Source organism: Antrostomus carolinensis, unplaced genomic scaffold (genome assembly GCF_000700745.2).
Source record: "Antrostomus carolinensis isolate BGI_N321 unplaced genomic scaffold, ASM70074v2 scaffold15435, whole genome shotgun sequence".
In the NCBI taxonomy this organism is placed as follows: domain Eukaryota; kingdom Metazoa; phylum Chordata; class Aves; order Caprimulgiformes; family Caprimulgidae; genus Antrostomus; species Antrostomus carolinensis.
Window position 1 is genome coordinate 26,583 of NW_010314504.1, and position 27,215 is coordinate 53,797.

The following is a 27,215-nucleotide window of genomic DNA, read 5'->3' on the forward strand; positions in this document are numbered from 1 at the left end:
CCAACAACTGCAAACAGGGATTTTGGGAAAGCGAGAAGAACACAGCCTAATCACTGATGGACTAAAAATACCAATCCAAGAGAAAGAAAATTAACAACACAGAAGATGCTTTGTTGATCTTAATGGATATTTGATTCAGATAAAATATTTTGCAAGTCTGCAATAGTCATTCTCTGAGGCAAATAAAAGATTTTCACCTGAAAAATGCAATTTCTAATTCACCCCTCCCTGCACCTTTTTTTTTTTTTTTCAATTCAATATCTGGTCATGTTCCAAGTGCTGACACAGATTCCACCCAGGAGGAACCGTCTATCTACCAATCTCTTCTTGGAGGGAGAGCTCTTTGCTCTTCAGAGAACAGGGTTAACTTCCAGGAATCTATGTGGTCAGCAGCTATGGAGCACAGTGCAAGTATGCACCTATGAGTCACCTCGTTGAATGTGGCAAGGAAACCCTTTGATTAAGCCTAATTATGAGAACTTGAAGTATCCAGTGCCAATTACAGTGAGTTTTTCTTGAAAGAGGGCTGAACCACTACTCTTTAATCAATGCCAAACTCATTTTGCTTTAGAGCTTACAATTTTTACTTACAAGCAAGTATTTTGCCCCACCATTGCCATTACCTTTTCCTCTCCTGACAAGTCACTTTCCTCCTCTGCATCTTCGCTGCTCTTCTCATTGCGCTCCAATGCGTCCAAGAGCCCAGTACATTGTCTTCTAGGTGTCATGAGCTCTTGTTCATATTCCATGCACAGGCTGGATGCTCCATCTCTATTTACTGGCACCACAGCATAATACAGATGACAAATAAACTTTCTGCATTATCTCTTGCATTTTCTTTGACTTAGTAATACCTCAAAATCTTATGTAGCATTCCACAAAGATGTGTTGCTTTACTTAATCTTCCACATCTTGCAAAATTGCAATATACGACTTAGTAAGAAGACCACTTCGGTTAATTACTCCCAAAATTACTCAAGCATTTGTTACCACAACCTGGTGGACTTCTCTTAAAGTTTTCCTTAAGCAACAGTCATATTTAACCTCCAAATGGCCATGAATTTTAAAATAGTGTTTTGTTCCAAGGTCAATGCTCTCTTTTCATTTTCTTAAGTCAGTGTAAGGATCATTTATACAACAGGATGGAAGAAGGACAAATGAAAGTCAGTGCTAGTGAGGAACACATTTCCAGTTCTTATTTTTTAAACTATCTATGCTATTTCACCAAACCCCTCCTGCTCTGCAGGACACCTTTTCAGCCCCCATCTGCCTCCATTTTCTAATGCTGAGTTATGTCCCTTCTGATCAGACTTTTATACCAGTCTTTGAGCTCTCTTTGTTTTCTCTCACATTCCAGTTTCTAGTTTCTTGCTCCTCCTTTTTTGTTTCAGCTTAAAACAAAAAAGTGTATCTTTGAGGACCCAAACCTACCTTTTCTTTTCCTCTTCAAACTGGGAACATGGTCATCCAAGTTTTTGGCTTTTTTCAGGGAGAGGATCTGCTCAGATGAAGTAGACGGTGCTGTATCTCTTTCACTTCGGGAACCAGCAGAGCCAGGAGGGCATTGTGGCAGGGGTGGGGGCATCTGCAAACCAGCAGTTTACAAAATGTTACAGTAGGCAAGAGCTACTCTTCCATTCCAGTTTCTTTGCAACCAAAAATCTCAGCACCAACCCAAAGACATCTCCTCCTTCCTAAATAACCCTTGGCAGCAAGGTTGTTATGCATTCTGGATTTAAGTGCTTTTGAAAAAAAGGATCAAATAACTAGAAAGTGGGACAGATAGATGAAGTGTAGTAAGCAGGCTTAGCATGAAGTGACCTGTGTAACAGAAGAAGGGTCATGACCCTGCTAAAGAACAATTACTACCTAAATTATCCCTGCAACATAGCTCCTTCTTGCAAAGCACGTTGGATTGTGGTTCTTATCTACCATGAAACTCTCATGTATCATCAGAAAACATCATCAAGTCATCCAGTGTTGTCCATCTGTAACTTATTATTTTTAACAACTTGCATTTGGCTAAAGCATCTTCCAAGGAAGTCATCCAAGACTGTATGTGCAATTTTAAGTGTTTATTTTAATCTCCATTTTGGGGACAAAGAATTCCCCATTCTGGCTTTCGGTTCATTTCTCTCTATGACTTTGGCCAATCAAATAGAAAGTCTTAAAGTCTTTTTACAATATTACTTTTGAAATTAAGGAACTATTACTGAGAAAAAGAGCTTCTTAAAGCTAAGAGAGAAGCCGTATTAGCAAAGATGACCCAGTGACAAACTGCAATAATAACGGATGGGTTTGTCTCATTCTTTGTACCAGTCATCTCAGATTTAAATTGAAGGGTTTGACTAATTCTTCCACACATATACCCTCTCCCTTAGGGTGAGGTGGTGGACAGCTTTTTGATGCTAACATCAGTTCCAGTACTTGCACACCATCCAATGAAAGCTGTGTTTATTTAGGAGGGACTGGAAAAGGAAGTTATTTTTGTGATCTAACCTAATGAGTTGCACAGCATGACAACACATCCTGTCCCAGCTCACTTGTGGAGAAAGATGAGGCATATCTCCTTTCCCATAAAGCTTCCAGTGTCCAGAAGTGACAAGGCAAGTGACTCTATCTACAGTTGTACTCAAGGATCTTAAAGGTCTTTTCCAACCAAAATGATTCTATGATTCTCTCTCTCAGCTGGCTTAGTATTCCCAGTTTCCAACACTATCAATAAAAAAAAAATCATCCCAATAATTTTTGAGACACTTACAGTTTCTTGTGCAACACGGAAGAAGAGAGAGACACTTCTGACTGCATGTCCAAAGTTGTCATAAACGTTCACATACGGGCGGACCCATGAAGGCAGCTTGCCTCTTACATCCCCAGTTGTGAACCTGGGTAGGATTGGAAAAGGAGAGAATTATTTACCAGGTTGGCCTACATGAATTAAACAAATGCTAGATCAGGGTCCAAAAGGACAAGGGAGGAGCAGCAAGACAACAAAAGATTGGAACAGTGCAGTAAATATAATGGAGTGATGTCTTCACTCAGGAGAAAAGGGCTGTGTTGATACCACATACCATGTAATCAGCCAATTCCCATCTTCTGTCCATAAAATCCTGACCTGTGCACCAGCAGTACTGAACTGTGACGTGCTCACTGCTCCCAGGCAAGCCTCAGCGTTGAAGGCTATCAATTAAACTCTTGTTGCTTATTACATACATCTTATACTAATTAATATTATAGGATTATATAATGGACATTAATGTAATATTAATATGTATTATTAATATAGATTCTATTGTTTCAGCAATATAATCTTTCCTCATTTTCATCCTCCTCTTCTCTAAGAACTGCAGTGCTGGTGACTGCCTTCTCAAATAAGAGCTGGAGAAAATGCAAACCCAAATGTTATTATCACATCATTTCCAGTAGCATCACAAACCTAAATTCAACAAATTGGCTTATTTTGCATTAATACCATTAATCTTGTTCTGCAGCTCTAAGACAGTATATTTTGGCAGCAGAAGATAAACTACTTTAAGAAAGTAGTGCAATTATTATATAACCTGTTATATAAAATAATTTAATTACTTATGAATTGTAGCATTCTCCAACCAGTAACAGCAGCACATTTATATATAAAATATCAACATTTCTGTTGGGATAGAAAGATGTTGATGTGTGTTTATGTTCTAGAGCCGAGGTTTCACCTGTGGTCACATAGGAAGATGGCACCATAGTCTTGGCGATGTCTGATGACTCTGCCAATAGCCTGATTAACAGCCCGGGAAGCTTGCTGACTGTACCACTCACGCCCAGATAAATACTGCAATAGGTATGAGAAAGAATTAACATTATTTATGAGGTAAAATGTATTATCCATGCTGTACAGTCACTATTTCTTTCTAAAGAAATGAAAAAAAAAAAAAAAAGGATCCAACAAGATTTACTGACAAATCTCCAAAAGCTTTAGAAAGCCAAATAGAGATTGACTCAGCTATCACACCTGACTCATGGTGCACAGAAAGCTCAAGCAGTAATATCCACCTCGAGGGGCTATTTAGGGTGTGATGCACTGACAGCCCTGGTAGTATAACAGACCCATCATGTTATTTAAGATCTAACAGCTATTCTGCAGGACAATAAACTATATTTATAATGCCATTCATTCTCATGCCTGAAGCAAGAGAAAAAACCCCCAAACATAAAGCCAAACAAAACACAAAAAACCAAAATCAAACATCAGTCATCCCCTCCAAACCACCAAAATAAAAATCCCCAAACCAGCCAGCACAAACAATTCTTCCTGCCCAGCCTTCTCTGTGAGTGAAATAATTCCCTCAGAAAAAATATATGAATAACAGACATACAAAGATTTTGACTGAAACTTTAATTAATATCATTTTTTTGAGCCTATATTGATTGAGAACATGTCACTGGAGACAGAATTTGAAAGCCTTAACATCATTAAAAAAAAAAAAGTGACTATTTGTGACAAACTCCCAAGGTTGTTTGACTTCTGGATATTCATGGTCCCATGAGGCTGGGAGGACAACAAAACCCAAAATCCAGAGACAAGAGGCAGAAACAGTGACAGGAACCTGCAAACAGCCAACAGTGAAGTTGACCAGCATTACCTGTCCACCTGCACCACTTCTTCTCATTTCATCCAGGAACTGCATCTTTAAAACGATTCTGGGCTCCATCCGAGGAGGAAACGGAAGCCCAGTAATGATGACTCCTCGTCCATTTGTGTCTGCAAAGTCCAAGCCTTCACTGGCCTGAAGAGACAGTGTTTCCATTATCAACAGCATTTGAAGTGACATTTTGGAGCAATTCAGCAGTTATTGTCTGAAGCTAATGTAAATTCTTTAAAGGTGAGAACTATTTTTGATTTTCAGCAGCGTTGTTCTAACATGTTTGATTACAAATGTTTCTTTTGGTTGTCCTCCAAAACTGTTGTTATCACATAATGAGTTGAGTTTTCAGCGAGCAGCCAACAGGAAATGTATGATCATAGAATCACGGAATGGTTTGGGTAGGAAGGGACCTTAAAGCTCATCCGGTTCCAACCCCCCTGCCAGCAGCAGGGACACCTTCCACTAGACCAGGTTGCTCAAAGCCTCATCCAACCTGGCCTTCAACACTTCCAGGGAAGAGCACCCACAATTTCTCTGATGCTCATCTCCTTTAACGAACTCAAAGATCTATCCCTCTAATAAAACAGGAATGAGGCACATGTAAACGTGAGATAATTTTGAAAAGGCTTCAGGGCATCTTACTTGTATTTTTCCACATATAATTACAGTCACATAAACGAAACATAATGAAATCCAGAATGATGGGGTTTTTTCCATCAACTATATAATCTGATCTCAGAGGAAATAAGTTCTCAGTTACGTTACCTTCCCCCGACATACTGCCAAAAAAGCAGCTCCATTGGACTTAGGACAGAGAACTTTATCATAGTATGCATCCATTACCTAAAAGATAAATATGTCTAAGCAAGAGCAGGAACATCATTATCCTTTGCATATGCACAAATAGAAACCTGTACTAGCTACATTTGACTTGCACACTCAGATCTAAAATGTGATTAATTTGGCTTAGGATAATTTACTTTCCATAATTGCAAACGTGAGAAGCCACTTGCTTAGCAAAACCCTTACATTACTGTGAAATCCAGAATGCATCTGGGTAAACATAAAAGATTAATGTCAGACACTTCTGATGAGAATGTAAAACATGGACTGTCCTCTGCTTCTGCAGATACTTGAGTAAAACAGGCAAACCAGGAAAGCAATTCAAGGAGATGATTTACTCTAAGAAGGAGAGTGGCTATAAATAAAAAAAGATGACACAGCACGATTCCTGAACACCCAAAGCACGATAAGCTGGGAGGAAATGTCCCACAGAACATTAAAAAATGCTGACTACTGAAGTGACAGTTTTCTACCACCTCAATTACTCAGTGCATACGTATGTTAACCAGATTTCAAATGAAGGCTGTACCCTCACAATCGGCCAAAAGACTAAAGGAAGGATGCACAGAAGACCTACACTTCAAAGCAGAATTTTAATTTTATCCTAAAACTCATGTTTCACACCCAAATGCATCTTAGAGGAGGTATTTAAACATAAAAACAATTTCTGAAAGTGTTATAGGTATGTAATGCAAATAATCAACCTCTGTAAAGCTTCCTTTGTTCTTGGGTTCCACAAACATCGGCTTCACTTCTTCTATTCTTTTAGCAAAATCATGCTCCTGTTAAAGAGATAACGAACAAATCAGAAGTGGCCATGTGAAAGTAAGCATTCACTTTTAAGGAGGAGAAGCATTTACAACACAACTGTTCAAACAAGTCTCAGGAAGGACACTCAAGTCATGAGCATAACAGTTACAAAAGTTACAGCGGCAACAGTTACAAATTAAAAATAAAGGAGAAATGCTCATATTGGGATTTTTTTTCCTAAGAGTTGAAACATTTGGACCAACTATAATTTGGATGTTTAATAAAGAGAAGTCTATTGAAATTAAATTGACTCTGAGATAAGATCAGATGAGATAATGGATTAAGATTCTTTTGGTTTTGGTTTCTACAATACTGTATTTCAGTGTACTGTGATCAAAACAAAAAGAAACCTGACCTGGATTTTTACTTTGCAGATTTTATAATTTACTTATTGATAATTTTCAATGAGCATTATTAGAAAACATAACTACAAGCTGTCTGACGTGTGTAACCAAACCACCTAATAAAGGCAGAGCAATTAACATACCCTCCAGTATTCCAGGCTCTTATCCATGACAGGATACGACGGGAAGAACACCAGCAGCCCATGTGGTACAACTCGCACAAGGTTACCTGCAACGAGACAGGCAAGTGTAGAGCTGAGGGCATTTTTATCCTGGGATGGAGTACACAGACTGCAGAGGAAAAAGAAACCAACAGCACAGGTTCCTTCCAAAATATTTTCTGCTTTCTTGACATGAATGTTCGTATATTAGAAATAATTTAATTTTTTAAAAATCCTTTCAATAATCTTGTTGTCTAGCTATAAACTTTAATACAGGTGCCTAGCTAGCTTTCTAAAGCATAGTGTTAACATGCTTTAGGAGAAAAGATACTATGAGCTCCAGCAAACATGACAGATGAAAGACATACATCATCATCTGCCACATTTCCCCTTGTGACAGTGGGATCTATTTTTAGATCATTGTCTCCACTCTTGGTTCACTGCAGTCTAAACATTCAAAGCAATGGATGAGGTACCACAAGACTGCTTTGGAGACTTTTCTGGTCAAATAGTATAGACTTTACTGAAAAAAAACCCCATTAATCTGGTATTTTCTGAAAGCATTTTCTTAATTTCAATTTTTTTGGCCTTTTAGGCCAAGCTAAACACCTCAGAGCACTCTCCTTCATTTCCTTCAAACATTTCTAGACTCCTTTCAATCATATCTCAACCAAGGTACACAAATGCTCTTCCTTTATTCTGTCCTCATGTGTTAAAATCCAAAACAAATGCTGACTTCAGGCAGGTTTGACACAGTGCCTTTAAAAATACCACAGGAAATCGTGCTGACTTCTGATCCTGCACTGCTCTGCAAGTGATGTTTGGCTGCATCATCTCTGGGCATTGATTTTCTAGTTTGCGCCACTTTCTGACTGCGTTTAGGGACCACACTTTTAACACAAACACCTGACAGCAAAAATGAACTCCTAACTTGGAAATATTAAACCAAGGACTTGAACTCATTTCTGTACGCAATTAGAGTAGCCAATTACTGCTGTCTGAGCAAACAGAAGCATAGAAAACCAGACAGTATTTTGGGGTGCAATGCAATCCTTTACTTTTCTCTGTCTTATTATGTCTTCTTTAGTATTTCTCCTTCTAGATTTCTAAAAAAACCCTGTGCCACAACCCATTTCTGAAATTCCCACACTTCACTTACCAACTGTTTTCCCCAGAGAAGATAAATAATCCTCTGAAAACCTACAAAGAAAAAAAAAATCAAGTAATATCATTATATTTCCTTGTCTGTGTTCTTCATACATACTGACTTCCTCTGATATTTATCTGAAATAGCACATCTGTACTCCCAGTTGCTCTCCTTCCTGTGGCCAGCACCCATGCCAAGGACATTAGATCAGTGTTACTATCACTATTACATATTCTTACCATTATCACTGAAAATGATATTATCAAAATGTAGCAAGTGGAAATGGGCAGCCACATGATTTTTATGATTAATACCAACAATTTAAGGGTGAAAGTTCTGACAGAAAACTCCACAGATTCTGCCAAGTCTGACTAACATTACAACTATTTAAAATAATTATTGATTAACTAGGTGTGGGCAGGAGCAAAAGGGGCAAATTTGGTGATTATGGTTATTATTACTCATGGCATAAGTCAAATAAACTACTTTTGCTTTGACCAAAAAAAGTACTACTCTGCAATGGATAGTATTTATCTGTTTCTTCCAGTCCCAAGTGAAAAGTCACCTGTTCTCTCATGCCTTTATGTTTCTTTCTTTCTTTTTATTGCCCTGTAGTTTGGCAGACTGTTTTCCCAGGAAACTTACATATGTAAGGGAAAAAAACCCAAATATATTTATTTTTAAAAGACCTACAAATACTGGCATCACCACACAGAGGTTGTCAAAACACAGCAAACACTGTGAATTCCCTTCCTTCAAAAGGGTGTTCTAAGCCTCAGGGGGGGAAACCCAACCTTCCCCCTTTGAAAGACAGTACCTTCAACAAAATGCACTGAAATGGCACCTTAAGCTGCTGAAAAGCTTCAGAAAAATAGAGTCTGAGGGTTTTCCAGACTACTACTTCTCTGTAAAAATCAATTGCTGAGTCCCTTTCCAGTTCTGTGGAATATCTGGCATTCTTCCTGTTTGTTTTGGGGGTTTTTATTGTGGATACTTTTTTTTTGGTTGTTTTTTCTTCCAGTAAAAGCTCTTGGAGATCTATTTTTTTATTTTTCTGTATTGCTGAAAAAGAGTAAGTCAGGCCTGCAGCGGGCTAAATTACTGAGCCAGAGGTTTGTCTATGATGTTGAAATGGAAATAGAATTAAGAATGTGCCAACACATAAAAACGTGTGCATTACAGGAAGAGAGTTAAATGGGAGAACACGTGTATCATACACAAGGAACTGAACCTCATTTCAGAACACTACGGAAGGATTACATCCCTAAACTCAGCACTAGCACCAATGTGACGCCACTCTTCAGTCACTTCAGAGAACTGGCAAGCACAGAACCTGCTGCCATGTGTACCCAAGCATGAAACTGCCTTTTAAAGTCATGTGCAGAGATGCCAATGATCGTATTGCACACCAGAAGTCAACATACAATGAAATCAAATGTTGGCCTTCCTTGCTGGCAGTATGTTCTGCTGGCAAAAGAAGCTGCAGCAGAAGCACTGTCTCCTCTGAAGAACAGAAACAGTCAACATGATGAAAGACTGAAGAAATTTAAGAAAAATCATGATGAAAAGCTTGACAAATATTTGGATGTGTTTTCCTTAATGTTCCCAAAATGTTGGAACTCAAGACTTCAAAGCTGAATTCCACATGGAAGTTCATTACCTTCTTTCATACGTAGAAGTAAGCACAGTTCCATCAGGTCCCTTAGGAATGATCCCAACCCAGAGCTGGTTTTTATCAATAACATGAGGATTCTCCAAGCAAACAGGAAAAGGGCTAAAGAAATACAGAAGTAAGATCCCAGTCATACTCGTTATAAGATTCCCTACTAGTTACCAGTCCAGAACACTCAAAAATCCCAAGATAAAACCCAAAACCAGCAGACTGTGCATTTCCAGTGACAGCAGATTTCATTTTCAGTGTTCACACCATAGGTACTTACATCTGCATTTCCATTGTAAATGATGAGATGGGGGAGAGAGTCCCACTAGTAAGGATAATTGTTCTGACTCCCTGTCGAACCAGCTCATGCATGCTGTACCCAGGGCTGAAACACCAATAGCTTAAGGTCTTTCCTGTATCAAATAAAGAGAAAACATTAAGAAGCAAGTCTGTAGGTGGAAAAATTAGAATACGACTAGCATACAGCACAGTGCATCTGAACTTCTGCAAGTAAAACTGCCAGCATCCAAAGCTAAAATTCCAAATGTATGGTATATTCAGCTTTGGTCCTTCCCAGATTTAACTACTATGCCCATTCAAAATATAGTATAAAAGGTCATTGCTCCCTCACACCTCAAGTAAATTATACTTTTAATCAAAAGATGGTTATAGAAAAGACAGAACATCAGAAGTCAGCAAGTAACAGGCAGATTGAGCAGATAAAACCGCTCAGTCCTCCATCCACTGATTCATGTCCTGCTGTCAAAGACAACTGGAAGGGGAAGGATGGTAGAAGAACTGCAGAATACTAGGATGAAGGACAAACAACTGAAGTTACTAATATATATATATATACACACAGCCCTCCACCTCTGCTCTTGCAAAGATAAGGACCCCATCTCCATCAGGAATTTCCAACCCTTCACCTAAACTTTCCATTTCCCCCACAGTCAACTGCCAAACCTTTCAACTTCTGCTCAAATCTTTTGTGGGAGGTGGATATACAATGTGCATGACACTGTAAATCTGGCATACCATAAATTATGAACAGGAAGGATATAAATAAAAATGGATAAACCACACTAGTAATTTCTTTCAGTGCTCAGCTTATAGTTGTACCATTGCTGGTCTTGCTGAAAACTTAGCTTCAGTTTTCCAGAGCCAGTCAAAGGAACAAGGGAATGAAACCATCATCTTTGTCAAGAACAAGAGGAGCCAAATGAAAGAGCTTTTGTTTCTGTTGGATTCTGTTTTGCATCTTTAGTTTCAGTACAAAAAATAATTCAAAAAATAAAGCTAGCATCCACACATCACGCGCACGTCGTTTGAGTGCACATGCTTCGTTCAAAGACTGTATTTCCAAAAAGGAGCTGACAGTTTCAGGAAATCCCCAGTAATATGTGCCCAGTGAGTCACTTACTGCTTAGAATTACAAGGTAACATCTGTATTAAGCTAAAGTTTTATCCTTCCATCTCATTTGGGTAAATCCATCTAGATGACGTCCAGATTCTAGAAGAATCACATTCCAAAATTTAGCAAATTTTGTTTCTCTTTAATTCACACTAAGAATTGGTTCAAATCACAGTTAGAATCTGTATATGGACAGGCCAGTAAGTACCTACAGACAAGAGCAAAGGCACTTATGTCAGAAAGCTTGAGAAATTCCAGCACAATAGCAAACTGTGCTGACATGGGATGGCCTGGAGGAGAGCACCACCAGCCTCTCACATTTGCCTCCCCAGTGCTCAGTTTGCAATACTTCTCGGTAACTCTGCAGGATGACTGCCAGGCACCACATGCCCAGTTCCTGGAGAAGCTGGGATTGTAGTACATTTGTAGCCTGGTCTTCTACAATGATGTCTTTAAGCTTAACAATATTAAATCCATTTTAAAGGTCCCACTCACCAGCAGGAACTGTTGTATGTTATACAAAGCAGATTTCTGCAGCAGCTTTTTCCATTCCCAGTATGAGGACAGTTAATCGATGGAAAAATGGTTTCTAATAGTTTACAACACGGTGATTTACAGCAAACCAAGAGTAAGAGCATTTTATCTTAATGTAAACCTGCAACAGTTCAATATTGCATTCAAAAGTGGCACCTGTGCACAGGACAGAGAGCTAGGGCAGTCAGCAGCTATCCCAAGCTATGCTGCCTCTCCTCACCAATTACAGTTGGTACAGAATTACAGCAGAGTGAATAATTTCCACAAAAGCCTTTGAAAATAGCTATTCTTAAAAGGTTTGCATTATTTCTATACAATCTGCTTTACCATTACAGGAAACTGGAGACTTGATCAGTCTTGTCTGGCCTCCACTGGGTTTGTACGTAGTGCAAGTCTCAACAAACTGCTCGGCTGTTGCATAGGTACCGGCAAATACTGTTTTTATTTGAAAAGCAAACTTATCAGGATGCGTCTCCTAAATCACAGAAACATTCTGTGACTGTGTTGTACTGTTTTGTGTATAAATCCTCCAAATAATGCAATAAACCTGAAGTGTTTGTATTAGCCTTTTCCTGCAGACATATTTAACAAAATCTACTTAGAATTATTGCTGTAACTTCAAATCCCAACTGAGCAATAACTCAGGAAAACAGTATTTTCAGATTTCCAAACAGTATGCTTCTGTTCAGAAACAGAAACAGAACTTACTTTGTGGAAACACTTAAGTGGATGTTATGTGCAAAACCACTGAATTCGTGGAAACTCATTCTACGAAAAACATTACTTTTGTCCTCAAGAAAAGGACTTCTATGAAACAAATATTTACATTCTCAAGAGCACTTAACTGAGTAATTAAGTAGATAGTTATGAGATTGTAAATGCCTTGCCTTGTAACTAAGATCCCTGGAGAGTATTCTATTAAGATGACTTAAGTAGAGAGATCTGCCATCTGTCTTTAATCAGAAGATGTTGGTTTCCACCTAACTGTATTTACTAAAAAATAAATATCAAAAAGAATGAATGTTGAAGCCCAACAAAGCCAAGCTCAGTGCTGCTTTATAGGAGCCTTAGGATAAGCCTTTGATTCAGAAGCCAAGTTTCTCTTCTTTTAAATATGTTGTGTTGAAGCTTGGTTATACTGAGGTAGTTCCAGATACCAAGTTCTACAGAGCATAAGGAACAAAATAGGTTGGAGGAGAGAGACAAGGAGATGGAGAAACCCCAGTTGAACAAAAAGGCCTGAAAGCATAGTTGAGCCTGACACTACCAAGAAGTAACAACATGCCCTGAAGAATTTAGGAAGTTGCTCAAAAAAAGTCTTGTCTCAGAGACAGTAACGGTGCCCTGAGGCTGTCACCTAGCATGGCGCTTTCTGGCTAAGAATTCATATTCTCAAGCATTATTTCTCTGGCACATCACATGAGCCTTCACTACAGAACTTCAGAATGAGCCACCCAAATGTAATTCCTCCACTATGTATGACTAATTTCAACAGAGATTAAGAACTTTCATGGAATTTACTTTTTTAATACCTTTGGCACACATTTTCAATATCATATCAATACATGAATCTCCTCCTTGTAGGAAGTAATTAAAGCCTTAGCAACACTGATATTGTATTTAACACAACATAGGGAAATACAGCTGATATGAGGATAAAAGAACCTCAACATCAATCCTGAAGGAGGGTTTCCCATTCTTGGCTGGTCTGAAGATATAGTGTGGCCAATAGGACCAGGGAAGTTCTCTTATCCCTGTACTGGGCACTGGTGAGACTACACCTCCAGTCTTGTGTTCACTTGGATGTGAGGAAGAATTTCTTTGCTGAAAGGGTTCTGAGGCATTGGAAGGGGTTGCCCAGGGCAGTGGTGGAGTCCCCATCCCTGGAGGGATTGAAGAGTCGTGTAGACATAGTGCTGAGGGACATGGGTTAGTCAGGGACTTGTCAGTGTTGGGTTCATGATGGAACTCGATGAGCTTAAAGGGCTTTTCCAATCTGGGCAATTCCAGGATTAAAAACCCTACACCAACACAAGCAACTGATCCATAATAGAGATAATTTTCTTTCACTGGAATAATTGTACTAGAAGAACTCCAGCAGTGCACAAAGCAGCACTAATACAAGAATATTTTATATTGACATTGCTTATGTCACCTCCCCTTCAGAAGGAACTACAAAAGTGAAAAGCACCTCCTCATCTCCCTGTATCCACAGTGAGGCTGTACTTAGAAATATAAAATTGCAAAGGAACATCTTCAGACAACCCTGGAATTCTTCAAATTTAAAGTCCCAAAGCCTTAAAAATCTACCCTGTTCTAGAAAGAGAGAGCTGTGGAGCAACACTAATGCCCCAAGTCTCTTTCTCTTACAACAAAAAACCCCTACAAGCAAACCACCCATTGGTTCTCTGCTAACTGAATGGAGGAAAAACACCTTCCCCAATCCCACATGTAGTGATGGTTTTAACTTGGACCACAGCAACAAGCCATGCACTCCAGCTCTGTGAGGAACACTACTGCACCATTTAGGTATAGACTGATCTGGAGCATGCCCTCACTGAATTATTCTGCTCAGCCCTTTATTCTTCAGAGTAATTTTTAACATTTAAGATAAGTTCTGTTTCACTCAAAATCCTACAATGGCATTCCAAAACTTGCCAGAGGACTCTCTGTTCACAAACATGAAGTAATGCAGATTGGGGTGTCTTCAATTCTTTTCTCTGATTCGAATTAGAAAGGAGCAGTTGGGTTGTTTGCAATCCAGCTTTTGCATGAGCCTCTCCAAGACCAAGTCCCATACCTTGTTTTTTTGCAGATGATGAATTCCAGAGATCTGTCCTTTGTTTCTTCTTCTGATTACCGTCATCCAGATGAATATGTACCTGAAGGAAAGTAGCAAGCAATATTTCTAGAGATGGCTACAGAAATGAACTTGCACTTCATCCCTCAAAAAAGCTAGCCCATACTATGGGTAATTAATGTAATGAGTGTCATTTTATGTTGTTAATAAGGTTGTATTATTTTCTGCCTGTCTTTCCTATTTTGTTTCCAGTCTTTCATAACATATCTAACACAGAGCAAAGAAGCATATGACCATTTAACCACCCACTTTGGGTCAGTTTATGGGAGCAGCTTTTCATGGCCTGTCCTGAGCACAAAGAAACCAATTATTTGAGTGTTGTCGACCAAGAATAAAACACACGGACCAGAAAAAAATATTATTGCATTAGAAAGACTTGCTTCATCTGTTAACAAAAACAGTATCAAGGCTTAAACTTAATATGACAGTTACCTTTCATCTAAAAAAAGGTCTGTTCCTAAAATTTATTATAGCATCACAGCCTGTAAGTCCCAAACTCTAAATAAATTATAAGGACTTCAGGGGGGAAGGTTTAGTGGCTGCACTGTACTTGCCTGGTAATAGGCTAAAGTCAAGAGAAGAGATTATTGGCAGAACTCATCAATTCTTGCACAATATGCAGTAATAAAGTTTTCAATAATTCACATTTGCTGCACTTTCCTAATTCCATTTTAGAATATCTTTAAAAATTACTGTGTGGCTCCCCTTTTTCCTTGGAACTTAAACTAATTACAGTTCCTTTGGTGTGGGTTTGGTTTTTTTTTTTTCCTGGAAGAACTTACATATCCTCCCTGTAATCAACTTCACTTGCTATACTATCCACAACCTTCTGAGTCTTGGACACACTAAGCACAGACATCAAATGGCAGTGAGGAAAAATGTAGATCACAAAGCATCCCATACCTTATAATATTTAGATATCGACTGATGTGGCCTGAAACCTGTTGTGCCTTCTGGAGGATCGATGTTGAATACTGTCTGGAACATGGATGTAAACAAATGGAAAGATTTAACAACTGTTTCCAGCAAAATCCCTAATGTGTCTTTGCACTGACAAGTATCTCCACAAAAGTTAGTGTTGTGATAACTTAAATATATCTCCTTGCTCCTGTTGTTAAATAAACACAGAAAAACGTGAATAAACACATTTTTACAGGCAATTCCTGCTAGCCACATGGCTTTTTCATTGCTTCAAAAAATGCAAGCCAGTATCTAAATATATTCAAACTAGAGTAATGGCATTACTATAGTATTATTATTCACACTGTTCAGGACTTCTTGCTGTGGATAAACATAAACACACAACATTCATGAGATCACAGAGTCACAACTGAGTGTAAAAGAACTTTCTGAATTACCTTAGTTTAAAATTTCAGCCATGATAACCTAACACTAATAATACGCTGCTTAGAAAAAAAAAAATCAAGTATGTAATCATACCTAGCTGTCTGTATATTAAATTAAAAGCTTCTATCAATTCTTCTACACAGAGCTATGTTTCTTCCCCTTTCCTGTATGTGATGTCTTATGACTAAGGGTGATGCCCTTTAAAACATATGGGATTTCAGTGCAACTTAAATTAAAACAGCTGTGGTTCTCAAATATTTATAACTTCTGTTAATTTTTCTAAACAAATTTTCTTCAGACATTTAAAAGGAATTACCCAAGCTCCTAAGAATATCAGCTGGTTGCAACAAGAAAGATGTTCTCCACTAGTCAGGAAAAAAAAAAGGTACAATTCCTGGAAATACTAACTTCTGAAAATCAGCCAAAGACAGGGCGTACAAAGATTTTCATAAGTGTTCTTCTCAAAGGAAGAAAAAATATATATTATTAGTGAAGACAAGCTGTTTATAAATTGAGTCTTGAAGACAAAGCTCTGCACAAAGAAAGCACTGCATTTAACCAACTAACTGTGACCTAGTCCTACTTAAAAATATCTCAAGATAAGAAACTACCCCACGGCAGATGATTTGCAGTAACTGTCCATGTGCCTGTCCACAGCAGCAGAAAAGGGATCTTAGCTTTCAGTAAAAGACTGCTCTTCTAACTCACATCACATTTTATCCATCCACAGGCTAAAACAGCGCACACATCTACCCCCAGTCCTGTAGCACACACTAATTGGTGGGCTCTGGTCACTGGGATCAGGAGACCTGGCTTCTACTTCTGAATCTTCTTCTCCCTCAGGTTTGAAACCCTGGAAAACTGCTGCTATAAAAAGGAAATACTGTGGATGCCACGGCAAAGACAGCCTCACAAGCATCCATTTGGTAAGCTCAGTACTGCAAATCTACCAGGGCCGTTCAAAACACAGCCAGATAACTTGTCTCTATCGTGCAGGTCTGCAAAGTTTGAATGCATTTCTTCCTTTTTAGTTTTACACAGGGTGCTATTCTGTGGTGTCCTTTTGGAGACACATGCTGCTCTCCACTAGCATAACTGGTGCAAGGTGACATCATATGCTGCTACTAGACAAAGTAAGCACAGAAAGTCACATTAAGAAAAATTAAACATCTATAGAAATTACTGTGTTAACTTGAGCTGACCTCCTACAAACATCTAATAATGTTTTGCAGGAAAATTTTAACTTATAAAGAATATTAGAGCTTTACTCAACTTCAGAGAGAAGCTAGAAACTGAATGTCAGGCCACTGGCCTGCTGTACCTTCTAATTTTATGGGACCCAGTTATTTTCATAATGAGTGTTCTGTAAGTGCACAACACGGAGAGGACTGACAGCGCCACATGGACACCCACAGCACCACACTCAGTTCCTGTGGCACTAGAAGTTGTTTTTATTATTTTACAGATCCCTTCATTTAATAATTAAATTTTAAAATACAGTTAAATTCTCTTTTGCTCGCTTTTTGCCTTAGCCTGTCCTGTTATTTCATGAGAAGGTCTCATATTCCCAAACATTGCTGCTAGAAAGTAAACAGCTCAATAACCCAGCTCCACCTGGTGGAGGTTAAAACCAGACAAGCTGAAATCAAGCACCTTCCAAAAAGGGACACCACAACTATAAAAAAACCAGCCTGGGTAAAAATCAAAGCAGATCAACCCATTAGGCAGCAGCTTTCTCCTCAAAGCCTGTAGACTTCCATCACTGCACAATTGTACGTACAGTGATGAATAAAATGTCCCCAAGGTCTTTCCACCATTTTTTTAAACCAGCTCCTCTACCCTTCAGAGGTTTATGGAAGCAGCATTGATTACTTACCTGGATAATATCTGAGAGCTTATGCAACCCAGAGGTATTGACAAATACCCCAGTACCTAGAGAGAATAAAGCACAATTACTTTTACAACACAAATATACACCCATTTATATATAACCATATCTTATTTGAACAACACAACACTCCGTGAACACAATGACTTTAAAATATTATCTGAAACAAATAAATGATTTCAAGTTTTTAATCATTATTCAGGCTGCAAGGAGAAATGTAAAACTGGCATTCCAAAGGAAATTTCAAGTCTGACACATTGGGAAGCTGTCACCTGAGACAATTACATGAAGTTCTTAAGGCTCCTCTACACTAAACATTGGAAAGGAGACAATTAAAACAAAGATAAGGATGCTTAAATGGTTTGGTTTTTTCAAAAGCTCACATAACTAATATTAGTCTAATGAAAAAAAGAATAGAAAACTGACTACGAGTATGCTTAAAACAGTGACTATAGAGGAGCAGTTAAAATATATGAAATACACTTCTGTTGCATGAACAGACATAAAACATGTTTCCCAGCAGAGGATCTCGCAGCAAGTCTCAATAAAAAGACAAAGGTCTAATTTAAATCTAAACAAAGAAGCCTTTCTCCTCCTCTCCTTGAACAAAGCAAACTCACAATTACTTACATTACAGAGAAAGGTCTGAGGGAAAACAACTAACAAATTTAAACTTACGGCCTGAAAGAAACTGTAAAATCTGCTCTAGTGATTCCAAGAGGGAGGATTTGGTCTGGAAGGTTATTTGGGCCTCTGCAAACAGGTCAAAGATGTAGCTGCAATTTACAAAGAAAAAGCACAAATGGGTAAATACTGTAAATAATCACACAGACACTGTTACTCTTTTATAACAACAATTTCACCATCTAGTAGCAAAACACATTCTTGTCTCCATGAAAACGACAAATTTACAGGAATAAAGATAAGTATTTGGTTAAAAAGAACAGCAGACAATACTGACATGACAGAAAGCATACTGATCACATCCTTCACGTTTTCCATTATTTCTCTACAAAATAAAACACATATTGATTTAGAAACTGATTTGCATGCCATTTCCATGATTTTTTTTTTATTACAACAATTTTTTACAATATGCCTTAGTCTAGAAATAGGCTGAGGTACCTCAAACCAAATCACTGCAGCACTAGCACCTCTGTTGAAATCACGACATCAAAACTGAAAGCAGCACAGTCAGGAGCATCTTTCAGTTCAGAATACCTGACAGGCAGACACACAGCATGGGATTTTCTACTCTTGAAACACTTTAAAAGGGAGTTCCACCAGAAATAATGATTATACAGAAAAGAGACTTAAGGAAATCCAGAACTTTGAATAAATACTATTCCCAGAAACTAGAATAGTACTACCAATCCAAACAGCTGACCCAGTTTCACCTGGGTCTAGAATTTCCTGTACTTTTAACTTGTAAACATACTAATAAGAAGAAATTTACCTTCCTGCTTTGGTGACTCCACTGTTATTTGGTGGCAGCTCCACTGCATCAATAGCACTTTCTAGCTGAAGAAGAATTTCTTTAAGATAACCAAGAGGGAAAAAAGTTAGTGTCCATAGAAACTCATTTATGGGACTCATCTAAACCTCCTTTTCAAATGTGGGGTTTTTTGGTTGTTTAGTTGGTTTTTATTTTTCCAAAGGCTGTCACCAAAGACAGCAACCTAGCTGTTTTCTTGATCCTGTAAACAAATCAAAATGATCAAAACCAATTTCCTAACTATCAACTCTAAATATTCACATTAAACTTTAAGAACTTCTATGACCTCAATTCCTAGATGAAGCCTGGGATGCTCTTAGAAAATACAGTTGTCAGCAAAATGTTAAATTACTCTCTACGGACAGGGAAAGTTGTTCTTGGAAACGCTTTGTAAACATGAGACATCTCAAGCTCTGGCTATTAACTTTATGCTCTTACAGCAAGATGATGCAACTAACACATTTCCAGCACACTGACAAGACTAGAAAACAAGAGAACTTCCAGCAAAGAAAGAAGCAAAGGATTCATCTGCCAAATCTCTCATCTTCTTGGGAAAAAACTAAGCATTCCACAAAATTCTCTGAAAAAAAGGGACAACTAAACTTCCATGAATTTCTCAGTTATGAACAACGTCTACAGAAATGCTACGTGAACATGATTTATGTTTGGTCACCTTTAGAAACCAGTTCAAAAACAATTTTCATAGAGTCATAGAATGGTTTGGATTGGAAGGGACCTTAAAGCTCATCCAGTTCCAACCCCCCTGCCAGCAGCAGGGACACCTTCCACTAGACCAGGATGCTCAAAGCCTCATCCCAGCCTGGCCTTCAACACTTCCAGGGAGGAGCAGCCACAGCTTCTCTGGCCAACCTGTTCCAGTGTCTCAACACCCTCACAGTGAAGAGCTTCTTCCTAATACCTAATCTAAATCTCCCCTCTTTCAGCTTAAACCCATTTCCCCTTGTTTGTCATTAACTGTTTCAGCAACACAAAAAATAACCTTACTCTTGATCTTTGCTATATCTTCAAGTTCCATGTTCAGTCCTGTTGAAGAAAGGAAAGATTTCAGAGAGCATGCTTCATGTCTGTTTCATTTCTAGTTTCCTCATGGCTTTTCAGAAATTATGGATATGAAGGCTACAGCTGTGGACATGGAAAGGTATCTTCTGTGTTCCACTTACTGTTCTCTTTCATGATCCCTTATGCCACATTGGTTTGGCCAAATCTTTTCATGTTTGTCTGGCAGTGATTACTAATTAATAATAACTGATCTACAAACGAGAGTAAATTTTCCAGAAACCGTTAGGAAAAGTTATTTTCCAGTTCTTGGGAGTGGCACCCTATAATCCCAGTGAAACAGTAGTTTGTGGTTGTCAACACACCTGAACTGGCCAACTCAATGTTGAATTCAGCATTTATTTCATTCTGTTGAACTACTTTGGCTTGTTCTTCCAGTACGACATTTATCGCGTCCATTGCCGAAGCCAAATCGTAGGGTGTCAAGTCAAAAGAAGACGATTCCTCACACAACTTCTCCTAAAATAGCAAGGAATTGAAGCATTAACTTGGACTGCACAGTGTGTTATTTGCAATTCAATTGATGATAAATCCAGATGACCAGGTTTGATTTAATTTCTGATCTCCAGCTCAAGCCAGGGGACATTTTCTCAATACCTGAAGAGTTTGATTATTACTTTCTGAAATGTAGAACAGATTTTGCCTCTTCCACATTATCAACATTTTACCATTCCCATCTAGTAGCAAATCACTGCCATCACTAAGATCCCTTTTTTTTTTAAATAGGTGTCACCTCTGTATTCTTAGCTTTGCTGCTAATAGATTTTTCTTGACACGTGTAGTTGCTAAATAGCTTGCTGTTTGATGACAGATTGTCCAAATAGCAAATTTTTTAGTTAGAGAATCAGTTTGTCCTTCAAGAGAGCTACTTCCTGGTCCCTCTCACACTCTCAGGAAATATTGGTACCCCTATATTCACTCCTATGAAGACATGGTCCTTGCCTCTCATGATCTTGCATCATTCAGGGATGAGGGCATGGAGAAAAAAGGGAAGGAGGGCCAAAAAAAAAGCAGTAAAATGCACATGACTCATATGTAAAATCTGGGCCAAAATGTATGCCAGAATAAATATTATAGAGAAGAAAGGAAATATAGTAACTTTCTATTAAAAAAAAAAAAAAGTAATGGTTTGAACACTCACCAAACTGATAAGTTTGTCAAAACTCTCTATGACCTTGAAAAATAAGTCATATTTTGTTTTGTTACAAATTTCTCATTCACAAAAAGAATAATCTTCCCTGAGGAATGAAGATAAATAGTAAGGACTAACCTACAGAGAAACTGGGCTGCAATAGCTATGAAGAAAGAAGCTATTAAAAAAAAAACACCCCGCATTGAACTAGCTGCATATGTAATCAAGCTACTCAGAAAGCAGTCATTTTTATTTCAGAGTAATTATTAAGTTTCCACATATTAACCTGGAACTGACAGTACCACGGGAAAACTACTGCAGAACGAGTGGCTCTAGAAGAGCTGTTCTGGTTAAGTTCTGCATGCAGGCATGAATTCATATTTTTAAAACACTTTAAAGGGGGAAGAAAAAAAGAAAAAGCCAAACAAAATCCAAACAACTCTGACTGGATTTCCACCCATTTTTCAACAGAAAAAAAAGTGTTCTGATGAAAGGAGCACATACTGTACAGGAGGTAACTCTGCAGCTATCTCTAGTACAACACAGCACATCCTCGGTGCCCTGGTTACTGCAAGAACATGCAGTCAGAAAACAAACTCTGCAGCTGTTCAGCAAAAATCCCACTGGGAGGTTGTTCATGTGGTAGAAAAGAGGGACATACTTCAAATGTTCCTTTGCATTTCTTATTTAGGCAAAGGGCTGCAGTTTCCAGCCAACTGAGAGGAAAATCTCATAATGCAGCTTTTTTCCCCCCCCTCTATGAGTGAAAAGTTGGAAATATGACAGGAGTGACATTTGCCATCTACTGCACGTGGACAGCTGGTGCAGCTGAGCTTCAAGAATGGGTCTTTCAGGATTTCTTACACCCTGGAAAAGATTTCTCCAAACAAGTAAATGAGCACCCTCATAACTCTGCAGATCCACCCTTCAGAAAGAAACGGTCACCTTGCAGAAAATCACAATAGTGTCAAAGGACCCTTAATTAAACTACAAAGCTTTAACTGGCACAGAAACAAGAAACATTAACGATAATGAACATTAACAATGGATTTTACACACTGATTGTAATAGGGCTTGGGTCTGTTTTTCTTTTTGGGTGAAGTTTGAACAATGGTAACAAACCAGAAACAACTTACCACATTGTGAGCTTCATCAAGTATTACCACAGTCCCCTTCAGGTCCAAGTTGTGCGCTCTCCGGCTCTAAAGACGAAGAGGAGAATGAGGGAATGGACAAAAAGGTCACAGAAATATAGAGAAACTGGTTTATGAGACAGGTTTGAGTTTTCAGGTATTTGTCATGGTTTTGTTTGGTTGGTTTTTTTTTTTAAAAACAGCAAGTAATCACTGTTGCTACCAACATATAAACCACAGGATTGTTTTGTCTGCATGAGACAGATTTGGGTTTTCATGTATTTCTCATGGTATTGTTTGGTTGTTTTTTTTTTTAAAACAGCAATTAATCACTGTTGCTACCCAACATATAAACCACAGGATTGTTTTGTCTGGAAATGAAGGTGATAAAATGCATCACGTAAAAGTTTATGGAGGTTACAACTGACACTGTCACAAATGTAATAAAGAAGAAAATGTTTGTACCATATTAGGATACCTCAGTTGATCAGAATTAATTTCAGTCACCATTTTTGCCAAGAGGGATCTGTCAGGAGTGGGGTGTGAAGAAGGGGGATTTGGCTCAGTTTTACCAAATTATGCTTGTGTCATCTTTGCAAGAAGCGGACGCTCTGAAAACACCCTTGACAGTATGAGATCCTGCAACTTCATTTCACAGTGCTTCTTTCCTTAAGGTGGTCAGAGATTTTTTTTTAATTCTATTTTATTTTTTAATTTATTAAAACATTTGGTCTTTTTGTCTTTTGTAGCAGTGAAATGTAATCTGTCTTTTACTATATTTCATTAATTACTCCAAGATGCACGAAGATGTCAGTAGATTTGTTTCCTCAACAGAGTTTTCAAAGGTTTTGGTTTCTATCCATGAAATATCTACAACTTATTGCAGCAGATTTTTTTTACGAAGCCAGCAATTATTTCCAAGAGACATCCAATGTCTACTGAAAAAATTTCCTTATTCTAGAAATCATGTAGCTGGCTGCAGAAACAGAAGTGTCTCAGAACGCATGTAAAGATACTGAAGAGTATGTGACTGGAGATTTGTATTCAGGAGGTGAAGATCACCAAACAACAAGGGCATCTCATTCTGCAAAGCTAATTCTATAAAAATAGGAAGACCTCAAACAAAAAAAGAAAGTATTTCTGAAGTGTGGGAAAGAACTTTACAATGGAAAATACAAAATGGCATTTTGAACTGGGTTTTGTTAGTTTGGGAATGTTTGTTTGCTGTGCATCAGTTATTCACAGCTTATCCACTAAAAGACAATATGAGATAAATAGAAACACAATTGCATTTAAAAGCAAAGATGTATGTTACCTTTGAGTCTAGTAAATAGTTGTAAGGCATAAAAATAATATCTGCTTGCTGCTTCAGGCTTCGAGAGAGATAATAAGGACAAGCTCTGTTTAAAAAAAAAAATAGTACAAAGTATAAAGTAATACTTGCAGAAATGTGATGAGTGTATTCACGTACTGTGTTTCATACTCTCAAGGGTTTCTAATCAACTTCTTAAGGAGCTGAAACTGGTGTGTTTAATTTTAGGGCAGATGGTTGGCTCCATTCACACAACCCAAGTAAAAGAAGTGTAGAAAATAACACCTAGCTGTGCCACTCAATAAAATAAAGAAAAAAGATATTAAAGGAGGAAGAGTGGTCTTCCTTACTGCATTAACATTTCACCCCTTTAGGCCCAAAGCAAATGCTGCACTAGACTATTTTATCTCAACAAATCAATTATCTCATCCTCTTAGGATGAAACAAAACTGCAATATCATTTGTTACGTGAGATGATATTGGCAGCCTCTGCTCACGAGAAATAAAGTAGTGGTGAGCCCGACTCTGACCTGATTTAGTCTTTACAGAATAAGAAGATCAAAATAAATTGGTGCGTGATGAAAATTGCAGGAAGAGAAGTTAAGGCTTCAGTGCACTCATGATTTTGTTGGAAGTTCTCTCTGTAACATATTTAGTCATTCCACTTTGCTCTCATCATTGTTCTGCTACTTTGTCAAGTTCATACCAAGGTATTAATAAAAATCAACAGATAAATACTTTTCACAAGTAAGGGGGAGGAAAGTCAGAGGGGAACACTTACCTGTGCTTGTTCCCATTTTTAACCAAGTCTTCAATATCCATGATTGATTCAGTGAGTTCTTTCTCTGTACTCTTTTCTGTGAAAAATTACAACCACAACGTTAGGTAAAAGTATCACAAAGATTCTGTGTCATCCCAATCATCACACTCATCCACTTCTTAACATTTAATTCTTGAAACACACTAATGCAGAGCAAAATAAACAGAGACATATGCAGACTCTGCCAACTCCTTCAAATGTCTCTATGTGCCTAGCAAATTCCTCCCTCTCCAAAAAAGAGGCTTTTTTTCCAGAGTCAACCTCACCTTCCACGTTGTTATAGAAATGACAAGCACGAGCCATCACTTTCATTCTGCACATGTAGATCTGTAAAACAGAGCATATCTTAGCCAAGAGTAACACAGCTTGTCAAGCACTGAAAAATCACATTAAGGAGTGAAGAGCTACTAGTTTTCTGTAAAACCAGCTAATGAATAAATGCTGATCACAGTTCTTCAGTTTTAAAATCATGTGTCCCTCTGTCCACCTGAAAAGTTACGCTCTTTTATGCGGCACAGACCACCCACGCTCAGAGGAAATTTGGTTATGTTTTGCCACTAATATTTTCAAAAGAGTAATCTTTGATATTACTTGTAAAAACAAGAGGTAAATCAATCACTGAAGCACTATTTTGAAATGGTTGTTGCTCTTGAAAAACACTTTAAGTGGCAGAAAGTAAGCTGCAAACTATTAACTCTCACGTTCTACACAAATGACGTCATTCTCTGGATGAAAAATGCGACCAGAGACAAAGAATTACATTTTGCACTGACAAAACTAGAAACTGGAAGTTCTTCAAAACACATTTAGCACCACTACCTTGCCCTACAGCCTCCAGTAGTGAAACAACATCAGAGTTAAGAATTACACACCAAATACCAAAACAAAACTCCTCCACATCCTTACTGTGCGTGCTTTCCAGGCTCTGTTCTCACCTGCATGTGGTTACTCTCCTGTCGCTTCACTTCAGGATGGATGCAAAGCTGCTCTCTGGAACCCAACACACAGATCTTTGGTCTGTTCAAAGAGAACACACAACACTGATGTTAAAAATAAAGCAAGAAAGAAGAACACGGTTGTACTTGCCTAGGTTGGGTATTATATATTTTGCAAAAGCAAAAGGTTCAGGCCAAAATAACGGTCAAAACCAGTAAGTAAGCTAGTCTGTTTGTAACAGCTCCATATCTGACTACATGTTATTTGACTTTATAGTGCTGTGCCTCTCCTGGTAGCAGTGGGTGGTAACAAGCAGTAATTTACAGCAGGAGGTAATGAGGAGCAGCTTACAACATCCACTATAAAATCTGAGTTCTGTCATTAAAGTTCAGCCAAATAATCTGGGAACTGTCATCTATTACAAGCTACTCCAGAGCTGGCTGTGAGTAAGGTATGACAAGAACTAAAGCTCTACAAACATCCTCCCAGTAATTCAAGGCTGTATCTTTACAAGAAAGGTATAAACAAATGATTCCTGCCTGTCTCAAGAGCTCAGTCAACACACTGGCACATCAACAGCTGAAAACTCTGACAGACAAATATATATTGGTATGGCAAAACCACAAAGTTCTGACAGATTTACCTCAGCCTAAGAAATTCAACTTTGTAAAGGCTCCCAAATAACCCAGGGGAGGAAAAAAAAGGTGAGGGTTGGATTTTAAAAGTAACTATGTGAAGTAAAGAAATCAGCCTAAGAAATTCAACTTTGTAAAGGTCCCCTAATAACCCGGGGGGGGAAAAAAAGGTGAGGGGGGGATTTTAAAAGTAACTATGTGAAGTAAAGATTTGTAAAGGCTCCCAAATAACCCAGGGGAGGAAAAAAAAGGTGAGGGTTGGATTTTAAAAGTAACTATGTGAAGTAAAGAACTAAAACCAGACCAAATTCAGGAAATTCTATAATTGAAGGAGATAGAAAAAGCTATGAAGTCTGAAAAAAACCCCAAACAACCCAAAACCAAAGAAACTCAGGTTCTACACAGGCACTTTAAGAGAACTACATTTCAATGGACACATTTTTTTGTATACATTCATCCCCATAAATCCAAACAATAACTAAACTGGATGGGTTTCTCCAGCTTTTCTTTGAATAGGAACGTTATCTCAAATCACATTTACCTGTAGACTGTGTTCTTTAATTCATTAATGACCTGTGTAAGTTGTGAGTGAGTTCTGGAGGCATAAATTATTTTAGGAACATCAGTGTAATAAGCTGCCAAATAGAGGAGAAAAAAGCAAAAAAAAAAATTAATAGCATGGAAAGAACTAGAGTTATTATTAGCCTCCCTTCCCAGCTGGTACTATGGCAACAGTTTGCTGTGTAGAGAGGGCCAGAAATTCTGTCATCTAACTATTCACACACATAAAATGAGTTCAGTTTTCTAACGTTCTAAGAAAATATAAAAATATGTAAAACACCTTTAAAAAATCTATAAAAAGGTGTGAAACTGCTTCAGCTGCTGAACAACAGCTCCATGATTTTTATAATTATATACGTATTACAAAAGATAGATAAAAGAAGAGTTCATTGACATCATTCATTAACATTAACTGAGGATAAAAATCACCGTACTCACCTGGGATGTCGGCGTCTGTGGCAGCGCTGCCCCCGGG

The 27,215-nt window shown here is 38.1% G+C and overlaps 1 protein-coding gene across 1 annotated transcript in view; it reads right to left on the reverse strand.

Annotated features, from left to right (window-relative positions):
- The window catches only part of LOC104524710 (regulator of telomere elongation helicase 1), a 46,457-nt gene that overhangs the window by 17,343 nt on the left and 1,899 nt on the right, over positions 1–27,215 (reverse strand). Inside the window, 26 exon segments of the mRNA XM_029084888.1 lie at positions 624–778; positions 1,432–1,585; positions 2,762–2,885; positions 3,705–3,820; positions 4,632–4,775; positions 5,400–5,477; positions 6,182–6,259; positions 6,775–6,860; positions 7,952–7,992; positions 9,600–9,713; positions 9,880–10,012; positions 14,345–14,426; positions 15,308–15,382; positions 17,628–17,683; positions 18,318–18,415; positions 19,096–19,174; positions 20,140–20,178; positions 20,517–20,670; positions 22,480–22,545; positions 23,792–23,876; positions 24,570–24,645; positions 24,875–24,935; positions 25,544–25,625; positions 26,721–26,814; positions 27,179–27,209; positions 27,211–27,215. The exon segment at positions 27,211–27,215 is cut by the window's right edge and continues 175 nt beyond it. Of these exon segments, the coding sequence (XP_028940721.1) occupies positions 624–778; positions 1,432–1,585; positions 2,762–2,885; positions 3,705–3,820; positions 4,632–4,775; positions 5,400–5,477; positions 6,182–6,259; positions 6,775–6,860; positions 7,952–7,992; positions 9,600–9,713; positions 9,880–10,012; positions 14,345–14,426; positions 15,308–15,382; positions 17,628–17,683; positions 18,318–18,415; positions 19,096–19,174; positions 20,140–20,178; positions 20,517–20,670; positions 22,480–22,545; positions 23,792–23,876; positions 24,570–24,645; positions 24,875–24,935; positions 25,544–25,625; positions 26,721–26,814; positions 27,179–27,209; positions 27,211–27,215 (2,306 nt within the window).